The sequence below is a fragment of the Scyliorhinus torazame genome, chromosome 12, assembly GCF_047496885.1.
Source record: "Scyliorhinus torazame isolate Kashiwa2021f chromosome 12, sScyTor2.1, whole genome shotgun sequence".
Taxonomy (NCBI): domain Eukaryota; kingdom Metazoa; phylum Chordata; class Chondrichthyes; order Carcharhiniformes; family Scyliorhinidae; genus Scyliorhinus; species Scyliorhinus torazame.
In genome coordinates this window covers 156,710,457-156,738,218 of record NC_092718.1, presented here as the reverse complement: position 1 = coordinate 156,738,218, position 27,762 = coordinate 156,710,457, and the positions used below count along the sequence as shown (strand labels likewise).

The following is a 27,762-nucleotide window of genomic DNA, read 5'->3' as shown; positions in this document are numbered from 1 at the left end:
TGGGACTACGATGTGGTGGCCATCACGGAAACTTGGATAGAAGAGGGGCAGAAATGGTTGTTGGAGGTCCCTGGTTATAGATGTTTCAGTAAGATTAGGGAGGGTGGTAAAAGAGGTGGGGGGGGGGGGTGGCATTATTAATTAGAGATAGTATAACAGCTGCAGAAAGGCAGTTCGAGGAGTATCAGCCTACTGAGGTAGTATGGGTTGAAGTCAGAAATAGGAAAGGAGCAGTCACCTTGTTAGGAGTTTTCTATAGGCCCCCCAATAGTAGCAGAGATGTGGAGGAACAGATTGGGAAACAGAGTTTGGAAAGGTGCAGAAGTCATAGGGTAGTAGTCATGGGCGACTTTAACTTCCCAAATATTGAGTGGAAACTCTTTAGATCAAATAGTTTGGATGGGGTGGTGTTTGTGCAGTGTGTCCAGGAAGCTTTTCTAACGCAGTATGTAGATTGTCCGACCAGAGGAGGGGCAATATTGGATTTAGTACTGGGTAATGAGCCAGGGCAAGTGATAGATTTGTTAGTGGGGGAGCATTTTGGAGATAGTGACCACAATTCTGTGACTTTCACTTTAGTAATGGAGAGGGATAGGTACGTGCAACAGGGCAAGGTTTACAATTGGGGGAAGGGTAAATACGATGTTGTCAGACAAGAATTGAAGTGCATAAGTTGGGAACATAGGCTGGCAGGGAAGGACACAAGTGAAATGTGGAACTTGTTCAAGGAACAGGTGCTACGTGTCCTTGATATGTATGTCCCTGTCAGGCAGGGAAGAGATGGTCGAGTGAGGGAACCATGGTTGACAAGAGAGGTTGAATGTCTTGTTAAGACGAAAAAGGTGACTTATGTAAGGCTGAGGAAACAAGGTTCAGACAGGGCATTGGAGGGATACAAGATAGCCAGGAGGGAACTGAAGAAAGAGATTAGGAGAGCTAAGAGAGGGCATGAACAATCTTTGGCGGGTAGGATCAAGGAAAACCCCAAGGCCTTTTACACATATGTGAGAAATATGAGAATGACTAGAGCGAGGGTCGGTCCGATCAAGGACAGTAGCGGGAGATTGTGTATGGAGTCTGAAGAGATAGGAGAGGTCTTGAACGAGTACTTTTCTTCTGTATTTACAAATGAGAGGGGCGATATTGTTGGAGAGGACAGTGTGAAACAGATTGGTAAGCTCGAGGAAATACTTGTTAGGAAGGAAGATGTGTTGGGCATTTTGAAAAACTTGAGGATAGACAAGTTCCCCTGGCCTGACGGGATATATCCAAGGATTCTATGGGAAGCAAGAGATGAAATTGCAGAGCCGTTGGCAATGATCTTTTCGTCCTCACTGTCAACAGGGGTGGTACCAGGGGATTGGAGAGTGGCGAATGTCGTGCCCCTGTTCAAAAAAGGGACGAGGGATAACCCTGGGAATTACAGGCCAGTTAGTCTTACTTCGGTGGTAGGCAAAGTAATGGAAAGGGTACCGAAGGATAGGATTTCTGAGCATCTGGAAAGACACTGCTTGATTAGGGATAGTCAGCACGGATTTGTGAGGGGTAGGTCTTGCCTTACAAATCTTATTGAATTCTTTGAGGAGGTGACCAAGCATGTGGATGAAGGTAAAGCAGTGGATGTAGTGTACATGGATTTTAGTAAGGCATTTGATAAAGTTCCCCATGGTAGGCTTATGCAGAAAATAAGGAGGCATGGGATAGTGGGAAATTTGGCCAGTTGGATAACGAACTGGCTAACCGATAGAAGTCAGAGAGTGGTGGTGGATGGCAAATATTCAGCCTGGATCCCAGTTACCAGTGGCGTACCGCAAGGATCAGTTCTGGGTCCTCTGCTGTTTGTGATTTTCATTAATGACTTGGATGAGGGAGTTGAAGGGTGGGTCAGTAAATTTGCAGACGATACGAAGATTGGTGGAGTTGTGGATAGTAAGGAGGGCTGTTGTCGGCTGCAAAGAGACATAGATAGGATGCAGAGCTGGGCTGAGAAGTGGCAGATGGAGTTTAACCCTGAAAAGTGTGAGGTTGTCCATTTTGGAAGGACAAATATGAATGCGGAATACAGGGTTAACGGTAGAGTTCTTGGCAATGTGGAGGAGCAGAGAGATCTTGGGGTCTATGTTCATACATCTTTGAAAGTTGCCACTCAAGTGGATAGAGCTGTGAAGAAGGCCTATGGTGTGCTAGCGTTCATTAACAGAGGGATTGAATTTAAGAGCCGTGAGGTGATGATGCAGCTGTACAAAACTTTGGTAAGGCCACATTTGGAGTACTGTGTACAGTTCTGGTCGCCTCATTTTAGGAAGGATGTGGAAGCTTTGGAAAAGGTGCAAAGAAGATTTACCAGGATGTTGCCTGGAATGGAGAGTAGGTCTTACGAGGAAAGGTTGAGGGTGCTAGGCCTTTTCTCATTAGAACGGAGAAGGATGAGGGGCGACTTGATAGAGGTTTCTAAGATGATCAGGGGAATAGATAGAGTAGACAGTCAGAGACTTTTTCCCCGGGTGGAACAAACCATTACAAGGGGACATAAATTTAAGATGGATGTTGGAAGATATAGGAGGGATATCAGAGGTAGGTTCTTTACCCAGAGAGTAGTGGGGGCATGGAATGCACTGCCTGTGGAAGTAGTTGAGTCGGAAACATTAGGGACCTTCAAGCAGCTATTGGATAGGTACATGGATTACGGTTAAATGATATAGTGTAGATTTATTTGTTCTCAAGGGCAGCACGGTAGCATTGTGGATAGCACAATTGCTTCACAGCTCCAGGGTCCCAGGTTCGATTCCGGCTTGGGTCACTGTCTGTGCGGAGTCTGCACGTCCTCCCCGTGTCTGCGTGGGTTTCCTCCGGGTGCTCCGGTTTCCTCCCACAATCCAAAGATGTGCGGGTTAGGTGAATTGGCCAATGATAAATTGCCCTTAATGTCCAAATTGCCCTTGGTGTTGGGTGGAGGTGTTGAGTTTGGGTAGGGTGCTCTTTCCAAGAGCCGGTGCAGACTCAAAGGGCCGAATGGCCTCCTTCTGCACTGTAAATTCAATGATAATCTATGATTAATCTAGGACAAAGGTTCGGCACAACATCGTGGGCCGAAGGGCCTGTTCTGTGCTGTATTTTCCATGTTCCATGTTCTATGTTACGGTGGCCCTGAACTTTTATGCAACGGGGTCATTCCAGGCACCGAGTGGGGACCTGTCCGGCATATCGCAGGCATCGGTGCACCGGTGCATCCGGGCAGTGACAGACGCCCTATATGCCATGGCGCACTGCTACATCCGCTTCCCTGTGGACCGGGCCAGCCAAGATGCCCGGGCGGTGGGCTTCTCTGCCGTGGCCGGGTTCCCCATGGTCCAGGGCGCGATTGATGGGATGCACGTCGTCATGCGGCCACTTGCAGATAACAGGGCCGTGTTCACCAATAGGAAGGGGACCTATTCGATGAACATACAGGTGGTCTGCGACCACCGCATGATGTTCCTGCACGTCTGCGCCCGGTACCCGGGCAGTGTACACGACTCATACGTGTTGTCGCGGTCATACATCACCGGCATGTACGAGGGACGCCATCCCCGGCTGATGGGCTGGTTGCTAGGCGACAGGGGCTACCCATTGCGATCGTGGCTGATGACGCCTATACGGAGGCCACGCAATGAGGCGGAGAACCGCTACAATGATGCCCATGTAGCGACAAGGGGAGTGATAGAGAGGTGCTTTGGCGTGCTGAAGATGCGTCGGCCTGGGTGGCACGCATGACCGGCACCACTCCCAGCTCCTGGACGCGTGTGGACTCCTCCACCTGCGACTGCAGCCGCCGCAAGCCGGCCGTCACCCTCTTCGTTCATCTCCGGTTCGGTGGTTGCATCGGATCTATGGGTGGGTGTGGTAACTCCAGGAACCCGGGATCCATCTGGGCGGCAGATGTTCGCTTGGGCTGGGCTGCCCTCCGACCGCCCGGCCCCTCTGCTGCTCCTACCTCCACCTGCTGCACCGGGACAGCTGTGTTGTGCGCACCAGTGAGTGTACCAGACGCATCATCACTAAAGTGCCCAACCGAGGTAAGTGTTTCTGCGATGGTGGAGAGTGTTGGTGACAGCAGTGGCGTTGTGTCGTGCTCTTCGTCCCACTCTGAGTCCATGGCACTTTGGGGTGTAAGTTTGTCTCCGCCCATCCAATCTGTGTCACTGTCCTGTATTTCAGTTTCCTGGGTAGTGGTGTCCTGGGTAGGGGTGTCCTGGGTAGTGGTGTCCTGGGTAGTGGTTTCGTGGCTTGGCTGTGACGGGGGCCTGTGGCTGCCCCACTCGTCGCTGGGTGGCACACGCCTGCGTCGTCGCACCCGCATGAGACGGGGGCGTCATCTCCGTGTTGCTCCAGGTCTCTCCATCTCCAGTGGTCTCCGAGGGGCATCCTGCGGGCGTCGCATGCCAGAGGGTCCGGGTCTCTCCATCTCCAGTGGTCTCCAAGGGGCATCCTGCGGGCGTCGCATGCCAGAGGGTCCGGGTCACTCCGTCTCCAGTGGTCTCCGAGGGGCATCCTGCGGGCGTCGCATGCCAGAGGGTCCGGGTCTCTCCGTCTCCCGTGGTCTCCGAGGGGCATCATGCGGGCAGTCTGCATCTGCGGGGATGGGTGCCTCGATGTTTGCTCCTGCGATACACAATGAAGCATGCATGGTTAGACACGCAGGCAGTGATCAGGTGATATTGGGGAGGGGGATATAGGGGAGGGGGGATATGGGGGAGGGGGATATGGGGGAGGGGATATGGGGGACCGGCTGTCGGTGGCTCACTTGCTGGTGGGCCCCCGACCTGTGCATCAGCAACCTCCCGGTCCTCAGGTCCGCCAGCCAGTTCCAGGGCCCTTCCCTCATGTTCGGTCAGTGGCCTCTCATCAGCGGGGCCTCCTCCAGTCCTCACATGCTCCGTGGTGTTGTGTGCGCGTTTCTCCTGGGGGGGGGGGGTGGGGGCGGGGGGGGCGGGGGGGTGGCAGGGGTGAAAGGCAACAGTGTTAGACAGGTATATGAATGCACGCCATCGGTTGCGCGTGTATTGCAGAGGTTAAGGTTAGGGCTGGATTCACTTGGGGAAAAGGGGGAAGGCGGATATGGGGGAGGGGAGATATGGGGGATATGGGGGAGGGGGGAGGGATATGGGGAGGGGGGATATGGGGGAGGGGGGATATGGGGGAGGGGGGATATGGAGGAGGGGGGATATGGGGGATATGGGGAGGGGGATATGGGGGAGGGGGGATATGGGGGATATGGGGGAGGGGGGATATGGGGGGGTGATAGGGGGGATATGGGGGAGGGGGGATATGGGGGATATTGGGAGGGGGGATATGGGGGATGGGGGACATGGGGAGGGGGGATATGGGGGATATGGATATCGGGCGGAGGGGAGGCTCACCCTGGCTGCTCTGACGAGGTCGTTCACCTTCTTGTGGCACTGGGTGCCTGTCCATGGTGTCAGGGCCACAGCGGTGACGGCCTCTGCCACCTCCCTCCACAGACGCCGGCTGTGGCGTGGGGCGACTCTGCGGCCGTGCCCGGGATACAGGGCCTCCCTCCTCTGCTCCACTGCGTCCAGGAGCGCCTCAATGTCACGAGACTGGAACCTCGGGGCTGAGCGGCGGGCGGCCATCCGGTTGGGTGTTCTGGTCGGGTGGGGGGAGCAGCGTGTCCTTAATGAGCCGTCACGCCGTGCGGCGTGAACCACATGAGCCAGCGCGGATAGCGTCACGTCACTGCTAGCCCATTCCGGGCCGGAGACTTTGCGACGTTTTTGGCGGTGTGATGCAGGTGGGATTTACGCCGTTTTTGCCGCCGGTCGGCGGACTTTGCGCCGGTAACAGAGAATTTCGCCCGTGGTCTCTTATTCATCCCTTCACTACATTTCCCCACCATTGGTGGTCTTCTCTTCAGCTGCCGTGGCCCTAAGCTCTGGTTTTCCTTTACAAACCTCTTGAGGTGGGATTTTCCAATTTTCACACAAAATGCCGAGGTGGGAGTGAAAAATGGCAGTTTCCCCGCCATCCCCAATGGCAGGGCTTCAAGCCGTATCCTCCGCTCAGAGAGGGCATCCTGCGATTCGCCCATCACGCCTTGACCTCACTGCCACTTTGCCCTGGGCTCCAAATTTAAAACACAGCCGTGCACAGCAGGACTGATGCACAGCAAGGAGGTGACCCAGGAGCCAAAGAAGACTGCTGCCCCCAAATTCAGCTACGCACCCCCTGGAGCGGCTGATGGACGTTGTTGAGAGTCCACTGCAATATCCTATGCCCCACTCCAGCCACAGTTCTATCAACCTCACTACTCCGACTTGGGTGACGATGAATGCTCAACATCAAGATCCTCACTCCCTTTGAGGAGTGTGTCATCGTGCAGGTTGGTGAGGATACAGCATACCTCCTTGCTCTTGTATTCTATATCCCCATTAATACATTCCAGAATATGTATGCTTTCTCCACCTGTCCAGCCACCTTCAGTGATCTGTGCACTCAGGTCCCTCTGCTCCTGCACCATCTTTAGAATTGTATCCTTTACTTTATATTGTATCTCCATGTTCTTCCTACCAAAATACATCACCTCACATTTCTCTACATTGACGTCATCTGCCCTATCAGTTCCCTAATTGGCCCTACATTTTTTAACCACCCTTTCACAATTTAAAATCCAATAGAAGATTTGGGATTTCCCTTTGAGGAAAGCTGCCAGTCTTTTCTCGCAATCCCTCTTTCCTTCTCTAATATGCCTTTTCACCTCCCCTCTGAACCTTCGGTTTTCCTCTTAGCCCTCAACTGTGTTTCCCCTCTGACACCTGGCACCAGGAGCCACATCTACAACCACAGAAATGCCTGTCTGTTTCCCTAATTATTGAGCCTTTTTACTGTGACTATTGTTCTTCCCTTCTTCTTTATCCTCTCTTGTACAGCTGAGCTGCTCATGGTGCCACAGACTTGATTCTGACTGTACTCCGCTAAGGACATCACACTCCTGACTCCTACCTTCACCGGCTTCCAAAATGGGAAAACAAATTTCTGAGCGGGACCCCAGGGGACTCCTGCACTAATTGCTTGCTTCTCCTGGATGGCCCAATGGTCACTCATTCCCTTTCTTCTTCCAGTCCTTGTAGCTGTGGTGTGGCCACCTCTCTGAATTTTCTATCCACATTGCGTATGCACCATAGTAACTCTAGCTGCCGCTTGAACTCTGAAACCCGGAGCTCATGTTTCTGCAGTTGGCGCTACTTTCTGCACATATGTTAGCCCAGGAATCCGGTAGCAACTATGACTTCCCACATATTACAGGACGCACATTCCACTTGAGTGAGCAGCCCTGCGATATCTTAAACTTTACTTCCCTTACGTTGACATTATTTGGCTTTGGATTACTTATAATTCTTTATTATATTGGCCCTGACTTTCATTTATTCCTGGTGCTTCTCAATTAAATCCAAGTGTAGCTTCTTGTTTTAAAAATATTACACTTTTTTAATTTACAGCAATTCAAAGACAGTCCCTAACACAGTTTCTTACTAACCAAACAACTTACGGTTTCCTGCAATTATTTGCACATTCCTTTCAATCTCTGTGAGAATACCAAAGATTCACCATCCTTTCAGAGAAGAAATTTCTCCTCATCTCATTCTTAAATGATGGACTCCTCATTTTGAGTCTACAACATTAGTTCTAGAGATATTTAAGATCCTAGTTTCAGTCTTAACTAGATTATTTTTTTTGTGAGGGCTACAAAGAATCCAGCATGAGTTTGTAGAGTCAAACAGAAAGTAACTTTATTTATAACAATATGTACACAACCACAGCAGTTCATTATTGTTTCCTTCTCTAGCCGGTACCACACTTGCTAGCTCTAATTATACAGCTTCAACTACTAGTGATTGCCTCGCCCCCTCATTGAGGAAGCTCATATTGCCCAAGGGCAGCACAAGTGGATAGCACTGTGGCTTCACAGTGCCAGGATCCCAGGTTCAATTCCCTACTGGGTCACTGTCTGTATGGAGTCTGCACGTTCTCCCCGTGTCTGCGTGGGTTTCCTCCGGGTATTCCAGTTTCCTCCCACAGTCCAAAGGCGTGTAGGTTAGGTGGATTGGCCATGATAAATTGCCCTTAGTGACCAAAAAAAAAGAGTAGGGGGGGGTTATTGGGTTACGGGGATAGGGTGGAGGAGAGGGCTTAAGTGAGTCGGTGCAGACTTGATGGGCCGAATGGCCTCCTTCTGCACTGTATGTTCTATGTTCCCCAAGAGTCATGGGATAACAAATTGTCCCCAGTCAAAGGATCCAGACAGTTCTAACAGCTTTCAAAGTCAATATAAAATTCTAGCATTTTATGATCCCTGTTCCCTCGAGGCTCCTTTACTGCAATGTTATTAACTCTGGCTCATTGTACATTACTAGATCTAAAAATTGCCTGTTCTTTATTGATCCCTTGATATATTGATCTGGAAAACTGCCTTGAATGTATGAACTCATCCTTCATTCACATTACTACTGCAAAGAGGTTTTGCCCAATCGATCAAATGCGAAATCCCCCAGCTGCCAGGTGGTCACCAGACCTGTAAGGCTGCACCTTGATGGAAAATAGAAAACTTTCTGGATGTGCTAGCAGGTTGCCAGCAGCTCCTTTACAGACCCTCCAAACTGAAGAGACACGTTGGCCACTTCAGGCTCCGAGGCTCCTTGGGGATATTTATTTTCTGTCAGGCAATGGGGAGAATGTTGTTGAATTACACTGGAGCTGGTCTGAATTGAAATGACCCTCTATCTCAAACAGTTGCGTGTTCAATGAGATGCCTCTCAAGAGCAAAGGAGGAAAAGCTCCCAAATTCCATCCTGTCAACTGTCCAAAGACTGGTGCACACAGGGCGCATTGAAGAGTTAAATCAGGTAAACTGGTCTGAAAACAAAAGAGGACAGGGATAACTTTGGAATCTGCTCACCTTTTTGATCCTCAAGTTCTTTGTTTAAAAATGCAGCCTCTTCTATAATTCGCATCTCTGAAGATTTCTTCCCGACTCCAAGGTTTCTCAATGTTGTAATTGAAAACTTTCTCTGTTCTTTCCACCATTGACCATATTTTGCAAAGGCAATACCTACAGAGATAGAGAGACAAATTCACCAGGGCCCATTTTCAGATGAAGGGATCATGATGAACAATTAGACTGCTCCCTCAGTCCCTTTCAGACAGGCAGAAGGTGAATTTTGTACTGCTTGCTCACTTGAATGATTTCAACATGCCGCCCAGTGTGGAATGTGCTGCTGAAGGATTCAGCAGGTGGACCCAACAGCGTGCCTGGATAACACGACTCATGGCTCACCTGGACCTTTTAAAGGAAACTCACCCCTATCAAAAGGGAGCTGCACTCATTCATCAAACGCTTCTGCATTCGGCAAGTAGGGATACAGGCAAGAGGAAGAGTCCCCAGGTTTTCGGATGTGATGCAGGATGCCTTTAAGCAGAGGACTCCAGCTGAAGCAGTCTGCTTGTCAGTACATTGTGTCCCGAGGTTTTGTATTTTGGAGAGGAGCAACAGACTCATTGGGGCTGAGTGAATCTTAGGAATTGGTTTTGGAGGAAGTCGATTTGGTTGCCTAACTAGCAACTGGTGAGTTGTCCAGGGATAGTGTTATGCCTGGCAACAATCAGTGATTGATTCCTGCAGGATGCTTGTTAAAGAACTTGGCAGAAGTGTCTAGACCTTGGACATGAAAGGGACTGTCTCTCTCTCTCTCTCTCTCTCTCTTTCTCTTGCTATGAAGTAAATAACTGCTTTATTGTTCTGAAACCAGAGAGTGCTGGGCATATCTTTGCTGTGAACAAATCCTGAATCTGCAGAAAATCTAGACACTGGATAAAAGCAAATTACTGTGGATGCTAGAATCTGAAACTACAAGACAAAATGCTGGAAAATCTCAGCAGGTCTGGCAGCATCTGTAAGGAGAGAAAAGAGCTCATGTTTCAAGTCCAGATGACCCTTTGTCAAAGCTGAGAAAGTAGACAACCTTGCCAGAGAAAACGACCTCAAGCCTAGAAGGAAGAAGTACTGAAACAAAAATTTGGGGCTGCATTGTCCGATTTTGAGACTGACACCGGCATGGAAACAGTGGAGTTTTATTACAGCAAAATCAGTGCAACAGATGCACCGATTCAGCCACTCTAAATGGGCTCACACGATCACCACACGGAACGCAACCGGTTCCAAGCAAAATGGCACCGGATTCGCCGAGTTCGTGATTGCCGCACATGAGTCCCATACGCCGCACCCGCACTTAAATGATCCATCCCCCCACACACACCGTCCCAGTCAACAAGATGGCTGGAAGGAGAGCAGCGCCTACGGTTCAGGGACGCTGAGCTGGAGACCCTCCTGGATGCCGTGGAGCAGAGAAGGATAACCGTGTTTCTCGGCCCAGGAGGAAGGCTGTCAGGCGCCGGCGTGCGCCGTACCTGGGCACATGTGGCAGACGCCGTCAGTGCCGTTGGCTACATCGTCCGGACTGGCGTTCAGTGCTGGAAGAAACTGTATGACCTCCTCAGGGCCACCAGGGTGAGTAGGCAGCGTGTACCCCTGGACCCAACCCCCCTCTCCCCCACTCACATTTAATCCAGATGCCCTCCACCCGGCCCCCGGGGGATGGCCGAAGCCCCACCCTGCCTCACATGCCAGCACCCATGCCAGCCACAATGACCGGGTGCCCTGGCCACTGATGCCATCATCTACCCAACCCCTGGACAGCATGCGTTGGAACGTCTAACAGTGTCGTCGTTTGTGTTTGCGCCCCACATCCCCCTCGGGACAAGGCCGCGCACAACCGCCGGGAGCGGGAGAAGATAGGAGGGGGACCACCAGACCTGCGGCTCCTCACCATGCCCGAGCAGAGGACACTGGTTGTGGCCGGCGGCCCGGAGGAAAGGGAAGTTGTCGACGTGGAGGTTGGTGGCGGGAGGGCAAGTGAGACCCTGCAAAGTTGCACATCCCCATGACATATGTGTAGCCAAACCTCCCCCCCACCCCTTCCGCTCCCTCACCCACCCCCCCGCCCCCCATCCCCCCCCCCCCCTCCCACGCCCCGCCATCCCACTTTCTAACCATACATGCTGTCTTGTGTCTTACAGGACTTTCCAGAGATGGGGCCGGAGCCTCTGCCCCCAGCCAGTGCCAGAGCCGTTGTCCCCCAGGCGACTGAGCACAGGCGGAGAGAGCAGCCGGAACACCAGTCCTCAGCCCGAGACCCAGGAGGCCCCGGAGTTCGGGTCGGAGGAGGACACGGACTTTCTATCACAGCTGTCTCCTACACCCTCCACCATCCCAGATACTATCACCTCGGTTGGGCACTTTAGTGAGGAGGCTCCTGGGACACTATCTGGTGCGCTCTACACATTGCATCCGGTACAGCGTGTGGAGGTAGGAGCAGCCGAGGGGCCGGACGGTCGGAGGGCAGCCTGGCCCCAGGAACCAGCTGCCACCCAGACTGGTCCCGGGATCCTGGACCATCCAGTCCCACCCACAATGCAGATTCAGTCAGAGACCCAGGGACTACAGGAGGGGATGACGGCCGGCTTCCAGCACCTGAAGGAGCAGGTGGAGGAGTCCATCCGCGTGCAGGAGCAGGGGGAGGTGCTGGTTATCTGTGCCATTCAGGCCGAGTTTGCACGAGTGGCATCCGTGGTGGAGGCAATGGGGCGACGGTGTCGGATATAGGGAGTGTGTGCAAGGCCTGGGACATTCTGTGCAGGCGGGGACCGAGACCCTGGAAAGGGCTGCCCTCTCACAGGTAGCCACGTGCCAGAGTCACCTGGACATTTCAGCGGCACACCTCAGCATGGCCCAGTCACCGCAGGCCATGGTTGAGAACGTCGGCGGCATTGCTCAGGCGCTGACCAGCATGGCGCAGGCCCAGAGGGACGTGGCGCACACCCAGGTGGCACGGAATCTCGGGGGGTGGCACGGTCCCAGACAGAGATGTGTGCTTCATGCCTGTGAACGTGCAGACCCTGGTCGAGACCAGAGTGGGCCTCCAGGACTGGCAGCACCAGGTGGAAGGGGGCCCTCAGGGGGTGGCCCAAATGCGGGTTAGGAGAAGCCCAGGGACCATCGGGCACTCTGAGGGAGGAGGTGGTGCTCGGGCCCGTGCCGGTGACTCCCACAGGGGAGGTGCCAGAACAGCGCAGCACCTCAGACTCCCCCACTGCTGTCCCTGGTGCATCTGGTGGGCAGCGGGCAGAACAGGGTGGTACCACACCACCCGGGACGCCCGAGCAGCAGCCGGGCCCATCCATCCGGGTCGCCCCAGGAGACGTGCGCCAACGGAGACGCTTGTCGCAGGGCAGGAGCCACAGCAGGTTGCCTCCACTCCTCCTGTATCATCTGATGAACCACCTAGGAATAGTGTTGGAGCCCGTAAGGTCAGAAAGTTAGGCACCAGTTAAGTTGGCAGAGGTGGGCAAGGGCAGCCACAGAGGCGATTTCACAGTCGGGCGAAGCACACGAGAGCCACAGCTGATCTACTGTGTACTTCCCCCCGAGGATAAAGGAAAGAGCCAGCCACATTGCCCAATGTGTGGTCGCAGAGCACGGGATGGCCAGCGAACAATGTCCAAGACAGCCATCGAGATCACTGCGAGAAGGGCCTTGCACAGTCCTCCCTCCCAGATGAGGAGGACTGTTTGATGAAGCTGAACTGTACCACGGCCCCGAAGTTAGTGCTGATCTGGGTTACGTTACAAGTAAAAGGTTGTCCTGGAGTGTTAGATATGGTCATTGGCGATGCCATCTCTATCGTGGATCATCAGATGTTTCGACTACTTTGCGCAGGGATCCTGCTGCTGACGTTATGTGACAGCAAGGTTGGCGACCTATACCGGCGGCCCATTTGGTATCGTGAGGACCACCGTAACACACAGGCAACAGTCTTTTCTTGGTTGTGGTAGGGGGACCGGAGCCCAATTTGCGAGACCGTGACTGGTTGCGAGTCCTCCGTTTCAACGGGCAAAAGGTTTTTTGGACGGGCATCTGTACAATATACTGGACACATATCCCAAAGTGTTTCAGGAGGGTCGAGGCTGGATAAAAGGTGCTAAGGCCCGTATCTACGTGGATCCTGATGCTCAACCCCAGTACTTTAGGGTGAGGCCTGACCCCTACGCATTGTTTGCCAAGGTTGATGCAGAGATTCAACACCTGATGAATCTGGGGATGATACGCCCTGTACAATTTGTGGAGTGGGCCAGTAATTAAGCCCAACAAACCTGTCCAACTCTGCAGGGATTAAAAGCTCACAGTAAACAGCTTCGTGCCTGGACCGGTACCCGGTGCCTAGAGTGGATGCTTTGTATGCAAAGCGAGCTGGAGAGAGTTCTTTTACAAACTTGACATGAGCCACAACTATTTACAGGTGGAGTTTGATCCGGCATCCAGAGAATTTGCAACATTAAACACCCATAGATGCTAATTTGAATATATCCGTATCCCGCTCAGGGTCCCACTTGCCCCAGCAAATTTCCAGTCTATAATGGAAAATATCTGGCATGGTCTGCCGAAGGTGGGCGTCTATCGAGACAACGTGCTCATCACAGGCACCGCAGAGAAAAAGCATATTGCCAACCTCCAAGAGGTATTCTGCTGGTTTTCCCAAGTGGGTGCCCGGCTAAAGAGCAGCAAGTGTCTGGAAGCACCACTAGAACTGGGGGAAGTCATGGAGAGTATCAAATCCATGCCGCCGGGGAAGGCACCGGAGCCGGATGGATTCCCGGTGGACTACCACGAAGAATTTGCAACAGCCCTGGCCCCGCATCTGTGGGAGGTGTTCAAAGACTCGCTATCTAGAGGGACCCTGCCACCCATTCTGGCACAGGTCTTGATATCACTGATCTTTAAGAATATCAAAGACCCGATGGCGTGTGGGTCATACAGACCCATCTCACTTTAAATACTGATGCAAACGTTCGAGCGAAGGCCCTGACGAGGCGACTGGAGAGGTGCGACAGAGGTAGTCACGGAGGGTCAGACTGGCTTTGTCAAAGGCAAGTAATTACCGGCGAACATCAGGCGCCTGCTGAACGTGATCAGTACCCCACCAGGGGAGGAGACACCAAAAGTGATCATCTCCCTGGAAGCAGAGAAGGTCAGAGTCGAATGGAGATACTGGAATGGTTCGGATTTGGCCAAATTCCCCGTGGGTGCAACTACTGTACAATATTCCCATGGCGAGTGTACGGACAAGCACCACCAGCTCTGAATATTTCTGGCTGCACACAGCACCAGGCAGGGTGCCCCTTATTCCTGCTGCTCTTCACGCTGGCAATCGAGCCACTGGCTCTCGCACTTAGATCGGTGAAGGAGTGGAGAGGCATCCAGAGGAAAGGCAGGGAGCACAGAGTCTCACCCTGTGTGGATAGCCTGCTTGATGCGTCCCATCAATTCACTCAAAGACACGTGGAGAAGTAAACCGTGGTTTTAATCAGCTTAGAACTGTGCCTGCCTGTGACCGGTACAACTCTGAAGGCGGCCCCACAGGTCAGCAGCTCGTATACTTCCTGTAAAGGGGGTGGAGCCATGGGCGGAGCCCGTGCATGCCCCAACATATCCTCTGTGGGTGAAGCCACACAATGGCCCACAGGTAGAGCCCACAGGGTTAATAACATAACACAGTGCACTGGTGAATTATCAATAATTATACGTTCACCACATTCACCCCCTGATTAAAAAATGAAGACCGGCGGGGGTGACGGGCTCATAGATTCAGTCGTTCCGGTGCCCGGATCGTACGTTGCGACCGCCGAAGCACTGGTGTTACAGCCACTTCAGGTGGCTGTTGAACTGGGTCCGGAGTGGACACAGGCGTGGACTCCGGGAGCGGCTCTTCCGGAGCTTCATTCCTGTGGACCGGTGCGACGGGTGGGAGGGAGCGCGGGAACCGTATAGGGGTGGGGGCGCTGAACATGGGAGGTTGGACGGGACATAGTGTGGGGGATGCAATAGTGGGAGTGGTATTGGAGCCTGCAGGCGCCAGGTCCCGGAGGGAGACGGTATCTTGTCGGCCATCGGGGTGTTCGATGTACGCAGAGTGTGGGTTGGAGTGCAGGAGCTGGATCCTCTCTACCAGGGTCGGTCTTATGGCTCCGAACATGTTTTCGGAGGAGGACTGGAACCGGTGTCATCAGCCAGGGCGGAAGCGAGGCCCCTGAGGTAGCTCCCCTATGGAAAACAAACAAACAGTCATGAGGAGTCTGGTTTGTGGCCGTGCAAAGCAGGGACCTAATAGAGTGGAGCGCATCGGGGAGGACCTCCTGCCAGTGAGAAACTGGAAGATTCCTGGACTACAGGGTCAGTAGGACGGTCTTCCAGACTGTCGCGTTCTCCCTCTCCACCCGCCCGTTTCCCCTGGGGTTATAACTGGTAGGCCTGCTCGAGGCGATGCCCTTACTGAGCAGGTACTGACGCAGTTTGTCGCTCATGAACGACGAGCCCCTGTCACTGTGGACATAACTGGGGAAACCAAACAGGGTGAAGACACTATGCAGGGCAGGGGATGGCAAACGGGAAGCGGGAGAACTCATCTATGATGTTAAGGAAGTACGTGTTGCGGTTATTGGAGGGGAGGGGCCCTTTGAAATCGATACTGAGGCGTTCAAAAGGCCGGGATGCCTTTACCAGGTGGGCCTTATCCGGTCGATAGAAGTGCGGATTACTCTCCGCACAGATTTGTCAGTCTCTGGTTATAGCTCTGACCTCCTCGGTGGAGTAGGGCAGGTTGCGGGCCTTGATGTAATGGGCGAGCCGGGTGACCCCCGGGTGGCAGAGGTCATCGCGGATAGCCCGTAGTCGGTCATCTTGCCGCTGGCGCATGTGCTGCGGGACAGGGCACCTGGGGACTCGTTGAGCTTCCCAGGACGATATACTATATCGTCGTTCTAGGTGGAGAGTTCGAGTCTCCACCTCAAGATCTTCTCATTCTTGATCTTGCCCCGCTGCGTATTGTCAAACATGAAGACAACTGATCGTTGGTGGGTGACGAGGGTAAACCTCCTACCAGCGAGGTAGTGCCTCCAGTGCCGCACGGCTCCCACGATGTCTTGGGCTTCTTTTTCGACCGAGGAGTGTCGGATTTCGGAGGTGGTGAGGGTGCGTGAAAAAAACGCGACTGGTCTGCCTGCTTGGTTGAGGGTGGCGGCGAGAGCGACCTCTGAGGCGTCGCTCTCCACCTGGAAGGGGACGGACCCGTCCACCGCGCGCATCGCAGCTTTGGCGATGTCCGCCTTGATGCAGTTGAAGGCCTGGCGGTCCTCGCCTGCCAGTGGAAAAAGGCTGGCCTTAAGCAGTGGGCGGGCTTTGTCCGCACACTGGGGGACCCACTGGGCAAATAGGAGAAAAATCCAAGGCACCACTTCAGGGCCTTGGGAAAGTGAGGGAGAGGGAGTTGTAGGAGGGGGCGCATACGGTCAGGGTCGGGCCCTAGGACCCCGTTCTCCACGACGTAGCCGAGGATGGCGAGCCTGGTTGTGCGGAAAACGCATTTCGCCTTGTTGTAGGTGAGGTTGAGTTTTTGGGCGGTTTGGAAAAATCGGTGGAGGTTGGCGTCGTGGTCCTGCTGATCATGACCGCAGATGGTGACATTGTCCAAGTACGGAAACGTGGCCCGCAGCCCGTACTGGTCCACCATTCGGTCCATCGCTCGTTGGAACACCGAAACCCCGTTCGTGACCCCAAAGGGGACCCGGCGGAAATGGAAAAGGCGGCCGTGTGCCTCAAACGCCGTGTAGTGGCGGTCCTCCGGGCGGATTGGGAGCTGGTGGTATGCAGACTTCAGATCCACCGTGGAGAACACACGGTAGTGAGCGATCTGGTTAACCATGTCTGCAATCCGGGGAAGTGGGTACGCATTGAGCTGCGTAAACCGGTTAATGGTCTGGCTGTAATCACCCATCATCCAGAATGTTTCCCCGGTCTTGACGACCACCACTTGAGCTCTCCAGGGGCTATTGCTGGCCTCTATGACCCCCTCCCGCAAGAGACGCTGGACCTCGGACCTAATGAACGTCCTGTCCTGCATGCTATACCGCCTGCTTCTGGTGGCTACTGGCTTGCAATCGGTGGTGAGGTTTGCGAAAGGGAGGGGGGGGGGGATTTTTAGGGTTTCGAGGCTCCGTATGGTGAGCGGGGGCAGGGGCCCCCGAACTTAAGAGTTAGGCTCCTGAGGTTGCACTGGAAGTCGAGTCCCAAAAGGAGAGGAGCGCAGAGGTCTGGGCGCACATATAGTTGAAAATTAGCGTACTCAGCACCCTGGATCGATAGGGTTGCAGTCGTGCACCCTTGGATTTGCACCGAGTTTGACCCAGAGTCGAGGGATATGGTTTGTTGCGTCGGGAATATTGGAAGCAAGCAGCGTCTTCCCACGTCCGGGTGAATGAAGCTCTCTGTGCTCCCGGAGTCGAAGAGGCAAGGTGTCTCGTACCCGTTAACCCGGACGGCCATCATGGAGCTCCGGAGGTTCTTAGGTCGCGACTGGTCGAGGGTGACCGCGCTGAGATGTGGGTAGCCGGCGGCGTGACCGGAGGTGCTGGGGCGGCCCCGCGATGGCTGTCCGTGTAGGTCGCACGTGTCGAGCGGCGTAGCAGATGGCGGCCCCCATTGGTCGAGCGTGGCGGGCGGTGAGGAAGATGGCGTCCAAGATGGCGGCCCCCATGGATCGCACGTGGCCGGCCGCGTGGGAGAGGATGGCCAAGATGGCAGCCCCCATGTTATGCGGAGGCGGAGTCGGCAGACACGCTGCCACCTTGCGGGGTCTGCGGGCCTGTGGATCGGGTCTGTGAGTTCGAGTTCTTAGACCTGGCCAGGCAGACCTTGGCGAAGTGTCCTTTTTGCCCGCAGCTGCTGCAGTTCGCGTTGCGGGCCGGGCAGTGCTGTCGGGGGTGTGGAGACTGGCCGCAAAAGTAGCAGGGTAGCCCCCCATGATGGGCGGGTGGCCGCACGGCACAGGCCTGGGGTAGTCTCGGGTCGGGGGCCCACGAGGGGGTCGCGTGATCGGCCGGGAACGCAGTGAGGCTCTGAAAAGCGGCCTCCAGAGAGGCAGCCAGGTTTACCGTGTCGTCCAGGTGCTGGGCCCCTTTTTCGAGGAGGCGCTGTCTCACATAGTTCGATCAGACCTCCGCCATGTAAACGTCTCGGACGGCGAGCTCCATGTGCTGAGTGGCTGTAACCGCCTGGTCGTTACAGTTGCGCGCGAGGGCTTCGAGGTCGCGTAGATAATCATCTAGCGACTCCCCGGGGCGCTGGCGGCGAGTGGTGAAGGCGTGTCACGCGTAGACCTCGTTCACAGGCCGCACATAGAGGCGTTCGAGTAGTGCGAGGGCCTCTGTATAGGAAGCGGCTTCGTCGAGCTGGACAGAAATGCGATGGCTAACCCCTGCGTGGAGGAGGCTCAGCTTCTGTTCGTCGGTGACGGATGGCGTAGACGACACGGCGAGATAGGCCTTGAAGCATCGAAGCCAATGTGAAAACATTTCTTTCGCCTCCGCGGCCTGTGGATCGAGTTCCAGTCTGTCAGGTTTGAGGGCTGATTCCAGAGTAGCATTTTAAGCTGATTAAATTGATGCGACCATCAATTCACTCGAAGACACGTGGAGAAGTAAACCGTGGTTTTAATCAGCTTCGAACTGAGCCTGCCTGTGACCGGTACAACACTGAAGGCGGCCCCGCAGGTCAGCAGCTCTTATACTTCCTGCAAATGGGGTAGAGCCATGGGCGGAGCCCGTACATGCCCCAACATATCCCCTGTGGGTGAAGACACACATGTGTAGAGCCCACAGGGTGAACAACATAACACATTGCACCAGTGAATTATCAGTAATGAGACATTCACCACAACATGCTTAACCGGAATAACAACAAAATGTTCCCCGTGAACCCGCGGAGGAGGGGGGAAGATCAGAGCTGGGAAAGTTACTGTTTAAGCTGGCTAAAACTGAGTTCCCATGCCCGGGGATCCAAATAGCCCACAACTGGACACGGATACATGAGGATTTGAGGTGTTTGTTCTACACTGTCCGTGTTTCTGATGCATACAGGAGGGCAGGGACCACAACTGCTCTGGAGATCATGAGCTTGGAGCTGGGTTTGAGGTCTCAGTCTTTGAAAACTCTGTTCCTCAGGCATCTGAAGACTGCACTGATGCATTGGATTCACTGTTGGATTTTGTTGTAAACGTCTGCTGCTCCCCTCGCCCCACTGATGTTCCCCTCGCCCCACTGCTGCTCCCCTTGCACCAATGCTGCTCCCCTCGCCCCACTGCTGCTCCCCTCGCCCCACTGCTGCTCCCCTCGCCCCACTGCTGCTCCCCTTGCACCAATGCTGCTCCCCTCGCCCCACTGCTGCTCTCCTCGCCCCACAGCTGCTCCCCTCGCCGCACTGCTGCACCCCTCATCCTACAGCTGCTCCCCTCGCCCACTGCTGCTCCCCTCGCCCACTGCTGCTCCCCTCGCCCCACTGCTGCTCCCCTCGCCCACTGCTGCTCCCCTCACCCGCTGCTGCTCCCCTCACCCACTGCTGCTTCCCTCGCCCACTGCTGCTCCCCTCGCCCCAATGCTGCTCCCCTCACCCACTGCTGCTCCCCTCACCCACTGCTGCTCCCCTCACCCACTGCTGCTTCCCTCGCCCACTGCTGCTCCCTTCGCCCCACTGCTGCTCCCCTCACCCACTGCTGCTCCCCTCACCCACTGCTGCTCCCCTCACCCACTGCTGCTTCCATCGCCCACTGCTGCTCCCCTCACCCACTGCTGCTTTCCTCGCCCACTGCTGCTCCCCTCGCCCCACTGCTGCTCCCCTCACCCCACTGCTGCTCCCCTCGCCCACTGCTGCTCCCCTCGCCTCGCTGCTGCTTCCCTCGCCCACTGCTGCTCCCCTCGCCCACTGCTGCTCCCCTCGCCCCACTGCTGCTCCCCTCGCCTCGCTGCTGCTTCCCTCGCCCACTGCTGCTCCCCTCACCCACTGCTGCTTCCCTCGCCCACTGCTGGTCCCCTCATCCACTGCTGCTTACCTCACCCCACAGCTACTCCTCTCACCCACTGCTGCTCCCCGGCCCCACTGCTGCTTCCCTCGCCTCGCTGCTGCTCCCCTCACCCACTGCTGCTCCCCTCACGCACTGCTGCTCCCCTCACCCACTGCTGCTCCCTTCACCCACTGCTGCTCCCCTCGCCCACTGCTGCTCCCCTTGCCCCAATGCTGCTCCCCTTGCCCCAATGCTGCTCCCCTCGCCCACTGCTGCTCCCCTCGCCACAATGCTGCTTCCCCTCGCCCACTGCTGCTCCCCTTGCCCTAATGCTGCTCCCCTCGCCCCACTGCTGCTCCCCTCACACACTGCTGCTCCCCTCACCCACTGCTGCTTCCCTCGCCCCACTGCTGCTCGCCTCGCCCACTGCTGCCCCCTTCACCCAATGCTGCTCCCTTCACCTACTGCTGCTCCCCACGCCCCACTGCTGCTCGCCTCACCCCACTGCTGCTCCCATCGCCCCACTGCTGCTCCCCACGCCCCACTGCTGCTCCCCTCACCCCACTGCTGCTCCCCTCACCCACTGCTGCTCCCTTCACCCACTGCTGCTCCCCTCACCCATTGCTGCTCCCCTCACCCACTGCTGCTCCCCTCACCCCACTGCTGCTCCCCTCACCCCACTGCTGCTCCCCTCGCCCCACTGCTGCTCCCCTCGTCCTACAGCTTCTGCCCTCACCCCAATGCTGCTCCCCTCGCCCCAATGCTGCTCCCCTCGCCCCACTGCAGCACCCCTTATCCTACAGCTGCTCCCCTCGCACCCAATGCTGCTCCCCTCACCCACTGCTGCTCCGCTCGCCCCAATGCTCCTACCCTCACCCACTGCTGCTCCCCTCGCCCCAATGCTGCTCTCCTCGCCCCACAGCTGCTCGCTCACCCCAATGCTGCTCTCCTCGCCCCACAGCTGCTCCCCTCGCCCCACAGCTGCACCCCTCGCCCCACAGCTGCTCCCCTCGCCCCACAGCTGCACCACTCGCACCACAGCTGCTCCCCTCGCCCTACAGCTGCACCCCTCGCCCCACAGCTGCTCCCCTCGCCCCACAGCTGCACCACTCGCCCCACAGCTGCTCCCCTCACCCCACTGCTGCTCCCCTCGCCCCAATGCTGCTCCCCTCACACACTGCTGCTCCCCTCACCGACTTCTGCTCCCCTCACCCACTGCTGCTCCACTCGCCCCACAGCTGCTCCCCTCGCCCCACAGCTGCTCCCCTCGCGCCACAGCTGCTCCCCTCACCCCACTGCTGCTCCCCTCGCCCCAATGCTGCTCCCCCACACACTGCTGCTCCCCTCACCCACTGCTGCTCCCCTCACCCACTGCTGCTCCCCTCACCCACTGCTGCTCCCTCACCCACTGCTGCTCCCCTCACCCCACTGCTGCTTCCCTCGCCCACTGCTGCTCCCTTCGCCCCACTGCTGCTCCCCTCACCCACTGCTGCTCCCCTCACCCACTGCTGCTCCCCTCACCCACTGCTGCTTCCCTCGCCCACTGCTGCTCCCCTCACCCACTGCTGCTTTCCTCACCCACTGCTGCTCCCCTCGCCCCACTGCTGCTCCCCTCACGCCACTGCTGCTCCCCTCGCCCACTGCTGCTCCCCTCGCCTCGCTGCTGCTTCCCTCGCCACTGCTGCTCCCCTCGCCCACTGCTGCTCCCCTCGCCCCACTGTTGCTCCCCTCGCCTCGCTGCTGCTTCCCTCGCCCACTGCTGCTCCCCTCACCCACTGCTGCTTCCCTCGCCCACTGCTGGTCCCCTCATCCACTGCTGCTTACCTCACCCCACAGCTACTCCTCTCACCCACTGCTGCTCCCCGCGCCCCACTGCTGCTTCCCTCGCCTCGCTGCTGCTCCCCTCACCCACTGCTGCTCCCTCACCCACTGCTGCTCCCCTCACCCACTGCTGCTCCCCTCACCCACTGCTGCTCCCTTCACCCACTGCTGCTCCCCTCGCCCACTGCTGCTCCCCTTGCCCCAATGCTGCTCCCCTTGCCCCAATGCTGCTCCCCTCGCCCACTGCTGCTCCCCTTGCCCCAATGCTGCTTCCCCTCACCCACTGCTGCTCCCCTTGCCCCAATGCTGCTCCCCTCGCCCCACTGCTGCTCCCCTCACACACTGCTGCTCCCCTCACCCACTGCTGCTTCCCTCGCCCACTGCTGCTCCCCTCACCCACTGCTGCTCCCCTCACCCACTGCTGCTCCCCTCACCCACTGCTGCTCCCCTCACCCACTGCTGCTTCCCTCGCCCACTGCTGCTCCCCTCACCCACTGCTGCTCCCCTCGCCCACTGCTGCTCCCCTCACCCACTGCTGCTTCCCTCACCCACTGCTGCCCCCTTCACCCAATGCTGCTCCCTTCGCCCACTGCTGCTCCCCTCGCCCACTGCTGCTCCCCTCGCCCACTGCTGCCCCCTTCACCCAATGCTGCTCCCTTCACCTACTGCTGCTCCCCACGCCCCACTGCTGCTCGCCTCACCCCACTGCTGCTCCCATCGCCCCACTGCTGCTCCCCACGCCCCACTGCTGCTCCCCTCACCCACTGCTGCTCCCCTCACCCACTGCTGCTCCCTTCACCCACTGCTGCTCCCCTCGCCCACTGCTGCTCCCCTTGCCCCAATGCTGCTCCCCTTGCCCCAATGCTGCTCCCCTCGCCCACTGCTGCTCCCCTTGCCCCAATGCTGCTTCCCCTCACCCACTGCTGCTCCCCTTGCCCCAATGCTGCTCCCCTCGCCCCACTGCTGCTCCCCTCACACACTGCTGCTCCCCTCACCCACTGCTGCTTCCCTCGCCCACTGCTGCTCCCCTCACCCACTGCTGCTCCCCTCACCCACTGCTGCTCCCCTCACCCACTGCTGCTCCCCTCACCCACTGCTGCTTCCCTCGCCCACTGCTGCTCCCCTCACCCACTGCTGCTCCCCTCGCCCACTGCTGCTCCCCTCACCCACTGCTGCTTCCCTCACCCACTGCTGCCCCCTTCACCCAATGCTGCTCCCTTCGCCCACTGCTGCTCCCCTCGCCCACTGCTGCTCCCCTCGCCCACTGCTGCCCCCTTCACCCAATGCTGCTCCCTTCACCTACTGCTGCTCCCCACGCCCCACTGCTGCTCGCCTCACCCCACTGCTGCTCCCATCGCCCCACTGCTGCTCCCCACGCCCCACTGCTGCTCCCCTCACCCCACTGCTGCTCCCCTCACCCACTGCTGCTCCCTTCACCCACTGCTGCTCCCCTCACCCGTTGCTGCTCCCCTCACCCACTGCTGCTCCCCTCGCCCCACTGCTGCTCCCCTCACCCCACTGCTGCTCCCCTCGCACCACTGCTGCACCCCTCGTCCTACAGCTTCTCCCCTCGCCCCAATGCTGCTCCCCTCGCCCCAATGCTGCTCCCCTCGCCCCACTGCAGCACCCCTCATCCTACAGCTGCTCCCCTCACACCCAATGCTGCTCCCCTCACCCACTGCTGCTCCCCTCGCCCCAATGCTCCTACCCTCACCCACTGCTGCTCCCCTCGCCCCAATGCTGCTCTCCTCGCCCCACAGCTGCTCGCTCACCCCAATGCTGCTCTCCTCGCCCCACAGCTGCTCCCCTCGCGCCACAGCTGCACCCCTCGCCCCACAGCTGCTCCCCTCGCCCCACAGCTGCACCACTCGCCCCACAGCTGCTCCCCTCGCCCCACAGCTGCTCCCCTCGCCCCACAGCTGCACCACTCGCGCCACAGCTGCTCCCCTCACCCCACTGCATCTCCCCTCGCCCCACAGCTGCTCCCCTCACCCCACTGCTGCTCCCCTCGCCCCAGTGCTGCTCCCCTCACACACTGCTGCTCCCCTCACCCACTGCTGCTCCCCTCACCCACTGCTGCTCCCTCACCCACTGCTGCTCCCCTCACCCCACTGCTGCTCCCCTCACCCAATGCTGCTCCCCTCGCCCCACTGCTGCTCCCCTCACCCACAGCTGCTCCCCTCATCCACTGCTGCTCCCCTCGCCCCACTGATGCTCCCCTCACCCCACAGCTGCTCCCCTCACCCCACTGCTGCTCCCCTCACCCCACTGCTGCTCCCCTCGCCCCACAGCTGCTCCCCTCGCCTCACAGCTGCTCCCCTCGCCCCACTGCTGCTCCCCTCGCCACACTGCTGCTCCCCTCACCTACAGCTGATCCCCTCACCCACTGCTGCACCCCTCGCCCCACTGCTGCTCCCCTCAGCCACTGCTGCTCCACTCGCCAGACAGTTGCTCTCCTCACCCACTGCTGCTGCCCTCGCCCCACTGCTGCTCCCCTCACCCAATGTTGCTCCCCTCGCCCCACAGCTGCTCCCCTCACCCACTGCTGCTCCCCTCACCCACTGCTGCTCCCCTCGCCCCACTGCTGCTCCCCTCACCCACTGCTGCTCCCCTCGCCCCACAGCTACTCTCCTCACCCACTGCTGCTCCCCTCGCCCTACAGCAGCTACCCTCGCCCCACTGCTGCTCCCCTCACCCAATGCTGCTCCCCTCGCCCCACAGCTGCTCCCCTCACCCAACTGCTGCTCCCCTCACCCACTGCTGCTCCCCTCGCCCCACAGCAGCTACCCTCGCCCCACTGCTGCTCCCCTCGCCCCACTGCTGCTCCCCTCACCCACTGCTGCTCCCCTCGCCCCACAGCAGCTACCCTCGCCCCACTGCTGCTCCTCTCACCCAATGCTGCTCCCCTCGCCCCACAGCTGCTCCCCTCGCCCAACTGCTGCTTCGCTCACCCACTGCTGCTCCCCTCACCCACTGCTGCTCCCCTCACACCCTGCTGCTCCCCTCACCCACTGCTGCTCCCCTCACCCCACTGCTGCTCCCCTCACCCACTGCTGCTCCTCTCGCCCCACTTCTGCTTCCCTCACCCACTGCTGCTCCCCTCACCCACTGCTGCTCCACTCACCCACTGCTGCTCCCTTCACCCACTGCTGCTCCCCTCACCAACTGCTACTCCCTTCATCCACTGCTGCTCCCTTCACCGCAGTACTGCTCCCCTCGCCCCACTGCTGCTCCCCTCGCCCCACTGCTGCTCCCTTCACCCACTGCTGCTCCCCTCGCCCCACTGCTGCTCCCCTCGCCCCACTGCTGCTCCCTTCACCCACTGCTGCTCCCCTCACCCCACTGCTGCTCCCCTCACCCCACAGCTGCTCCCTCGCCCCACTGCTGCTCCCCTCGCCCCACAGCTGCTCCCCTCGCCCCACTGCTGCTCCCTTCACCCACTGCTGCTCCCCTCAGCCCATTGCTGCTCCCCTCGCCCACTGCTGCTCCCCTCGCCCCACTGATGCTCCCCTCGCACCACTGCTGCACCCCTCGCCCCAATGCTGCTCCCCTCGTCCCACTGCTGCTCCCCTCGCCCACTGCTGCTCCCCTCGCCCCACTGATGCTCCCCTCGCCCCACTGCTGTTCCCCTCGCCCACTGCTGCTCCCCTCACCCACTGCTGCTCCCCTCACCCACTGCTGCTCCCCTCACCCCACTGCTGCTCCCCTCACCCACTGCTGCTCCTCTCGCCCCACTTCTGCTTCCCTCACCCACTGCTGCTCCCCTCACCCTCTGCTGCTCCACTCACCCACTGCTGCTCCCTTCACCCACTGCTGCTCCCCTCACCAACTGCTGCTCCCTTCATCCACTGCTGCTCCCTTCACCGCAGTACTGCTCCCCTCGCCCCACTGCTGCTCCCCTCGCCCCACTGCTGCTCCCTTCACCCACTGCTGCTCCCCTCGCCCCACTGCTGCTCCCCTCGCCCCACTGCTGCTCCCTTCACCCACTGCTGCTCCCCTCACCCCACTGCTGCTCCCCTCACCCCACAGCTGCTCCCTCGCCCCACTGCTGCTCCCCTCACCCCACTGCTGCTCCCCTCGCCCCACTGCTGCTCCCTTCACCCACTGCTGCTCCCCTCAGCCCAGTGCTGCTCCCCTCGCCCACTGCTGCTCCCCTCACCCCACTGATGCTCCCCTCGCACCACTGCTGCACCCCTCGCCCCAATGCTGCTCCCCTCGTCCCACTGCTGCTCCCCTCGCCCACTGCTCCTCCCCTCGCCCCACTGATCCTCCCCTCGCCCCACTGCTGTTCCCCTCGCCCACTGCTGCTCCCCTCACCCCACTGATGCTCCCCTCACCCACTGCAGCTCCCCTTACCCCAGTGGTGCTCCCCTCACCCCAGTGCTTCTCCCCTCGCCCACTGCTGCTCCACTCGCCCCACTGATGCTCCCCTCGACCCACTGCTGCACCCCTCGCCCCAATGCTGCTCCCCTCGCCCCACTGCTGCTCCCCTCGCCCACTGCTGCTCCCCTCGCCCCACTGATGCTGCCCTCGCCCACTGCTGCTCCCCTCACCCACTGCTGCTCCCCTCACCCACTGCTGCTTCCCTCGCCCACTGCTACTCCCCTCACCCACTGCTGCTCCCCTCACCCACTGCTGCTCCCCTCACCCACTGCTGCTCCCCTCACCCACTGCTGCTTCCCTCGCCCACTGCTGCTCCCCTCACCCACTGCTGCTCCCCTTGCCCACTGCTGCTCCCCTCACCCACTGCTGCTTCCCTCACCCACTGCTGCCCCCTTCACCCAAAGCTGCTCCCTTCGCCCACTGCTGCTCCCCTCGCCCACTGCTGCTCCCCTCGCCCACTGCTGCCCCCTTCACCCAATGCTGCTCCCTTCACCCACTGCTGCTCCCCACGCCCCACTGCTGCTCCGCTGACCCCACTGCTGCTCCCCTCGCCCCACTGCTGCTCCCCTCACCCACTGCTGCTCCCCTCACCCCACTGCTGCTCCCCTCGCCCCACTGCTGCTCCCCTTGCCCCACTGCTGCTCCCCTCACCCACTGCTGCTCCCCTCGCCCACTGCTGCTCCCATCACCAACTGCTGCTCCCCTCACCCACTGCTGCTCCCCTCACCCGAGTGGTGCTCCCCTCACCCCAGTGCAGCTCCCCTCGCCCACTGCTGCTCCCCTCGCCCCATTGATGCTCCCCTTGCCCCACTGCTGCACCCCTCGCCCCAATGCTGCTCCCCTCGCCCCACTGCTGCTCCCCTCGCCCACTGCTGCTCCCCTCGCCCCACTGATGCTGCCCTCACCCACTGCTGCTTCCCTCGCCCACTGCTGCTCCCCTCACCCACTGCTGCTCCCCTCACCCACTGCTGCTCCCCTCACCCACTGCTGCTCCCCTCACCCACTGCTGCTTCCCTCGCCCACTGCTGCTCCCCTCACCCACTGCTGCTCCCCTCGCCCACTGCTGCTCCCCTCACCCACTACTGCTTCCCTCACCCACTGCTGCCCCCTTCACCCAATACTGCCCCCTTCGCCCACTGCTGCTCCCCTCGCCCACTGCTGCTCCCCTCGCCCACTGCTGCCCCCTTCACCCAATGCTGCTCCCTTCACCCACTGCTGCTCCCCTCACCCATTGCTGCTCCCCTCACCCACTGCTTCTCCCCAAGCCCCACTGCTGCTCCCCTCACCCCACTGCTGCTCCCCTCGCCCCACTGCTGCACCCCTCGTCCTACAGCTGCTCCCCTCGCCCCAATGCTGCTCCCCTCGCCCCAATGCTGCTCTCCTCGCCCACTGCTGCTCCCCTCGCCCCACTGATGCTCCCCTCGCCCCACTGCTGCACCCCTCGCCCCACTGCTGTTCCCCTCGCCCACTGCTGCTCCCCTCACCCACTGCTGCTCCCCTCACCCACTGCTGCTCCCCTCACCCCACTGCTGCTCCCCTCACCCACTGCTGCTCCTCT

General features: G+C 58.5%; 1 protein-coding gene across 1 annotated transcript in view; it reads right to left on the bottom strand.

The window, feature by feature from the left end:
• The window catches only part of LOC140386680 (cytochrome P450 2D3-like), a 167,500-nt gene that overhangs the window by 112,027 nt on the left and 27,711 nt on the right, over positions 1–27,762 (bottom strand). The window contains exon 3 of the mRNA XM_072469230.1: positions 8,954–9,106. Within this exon, the coding sequence (XP_072325331.1) occupies positions 8,954–9,106 (153 nt within the window). The remainder of the gene's footprint in view (positions 1–8,953; positions 9,107–27,762) is intronic.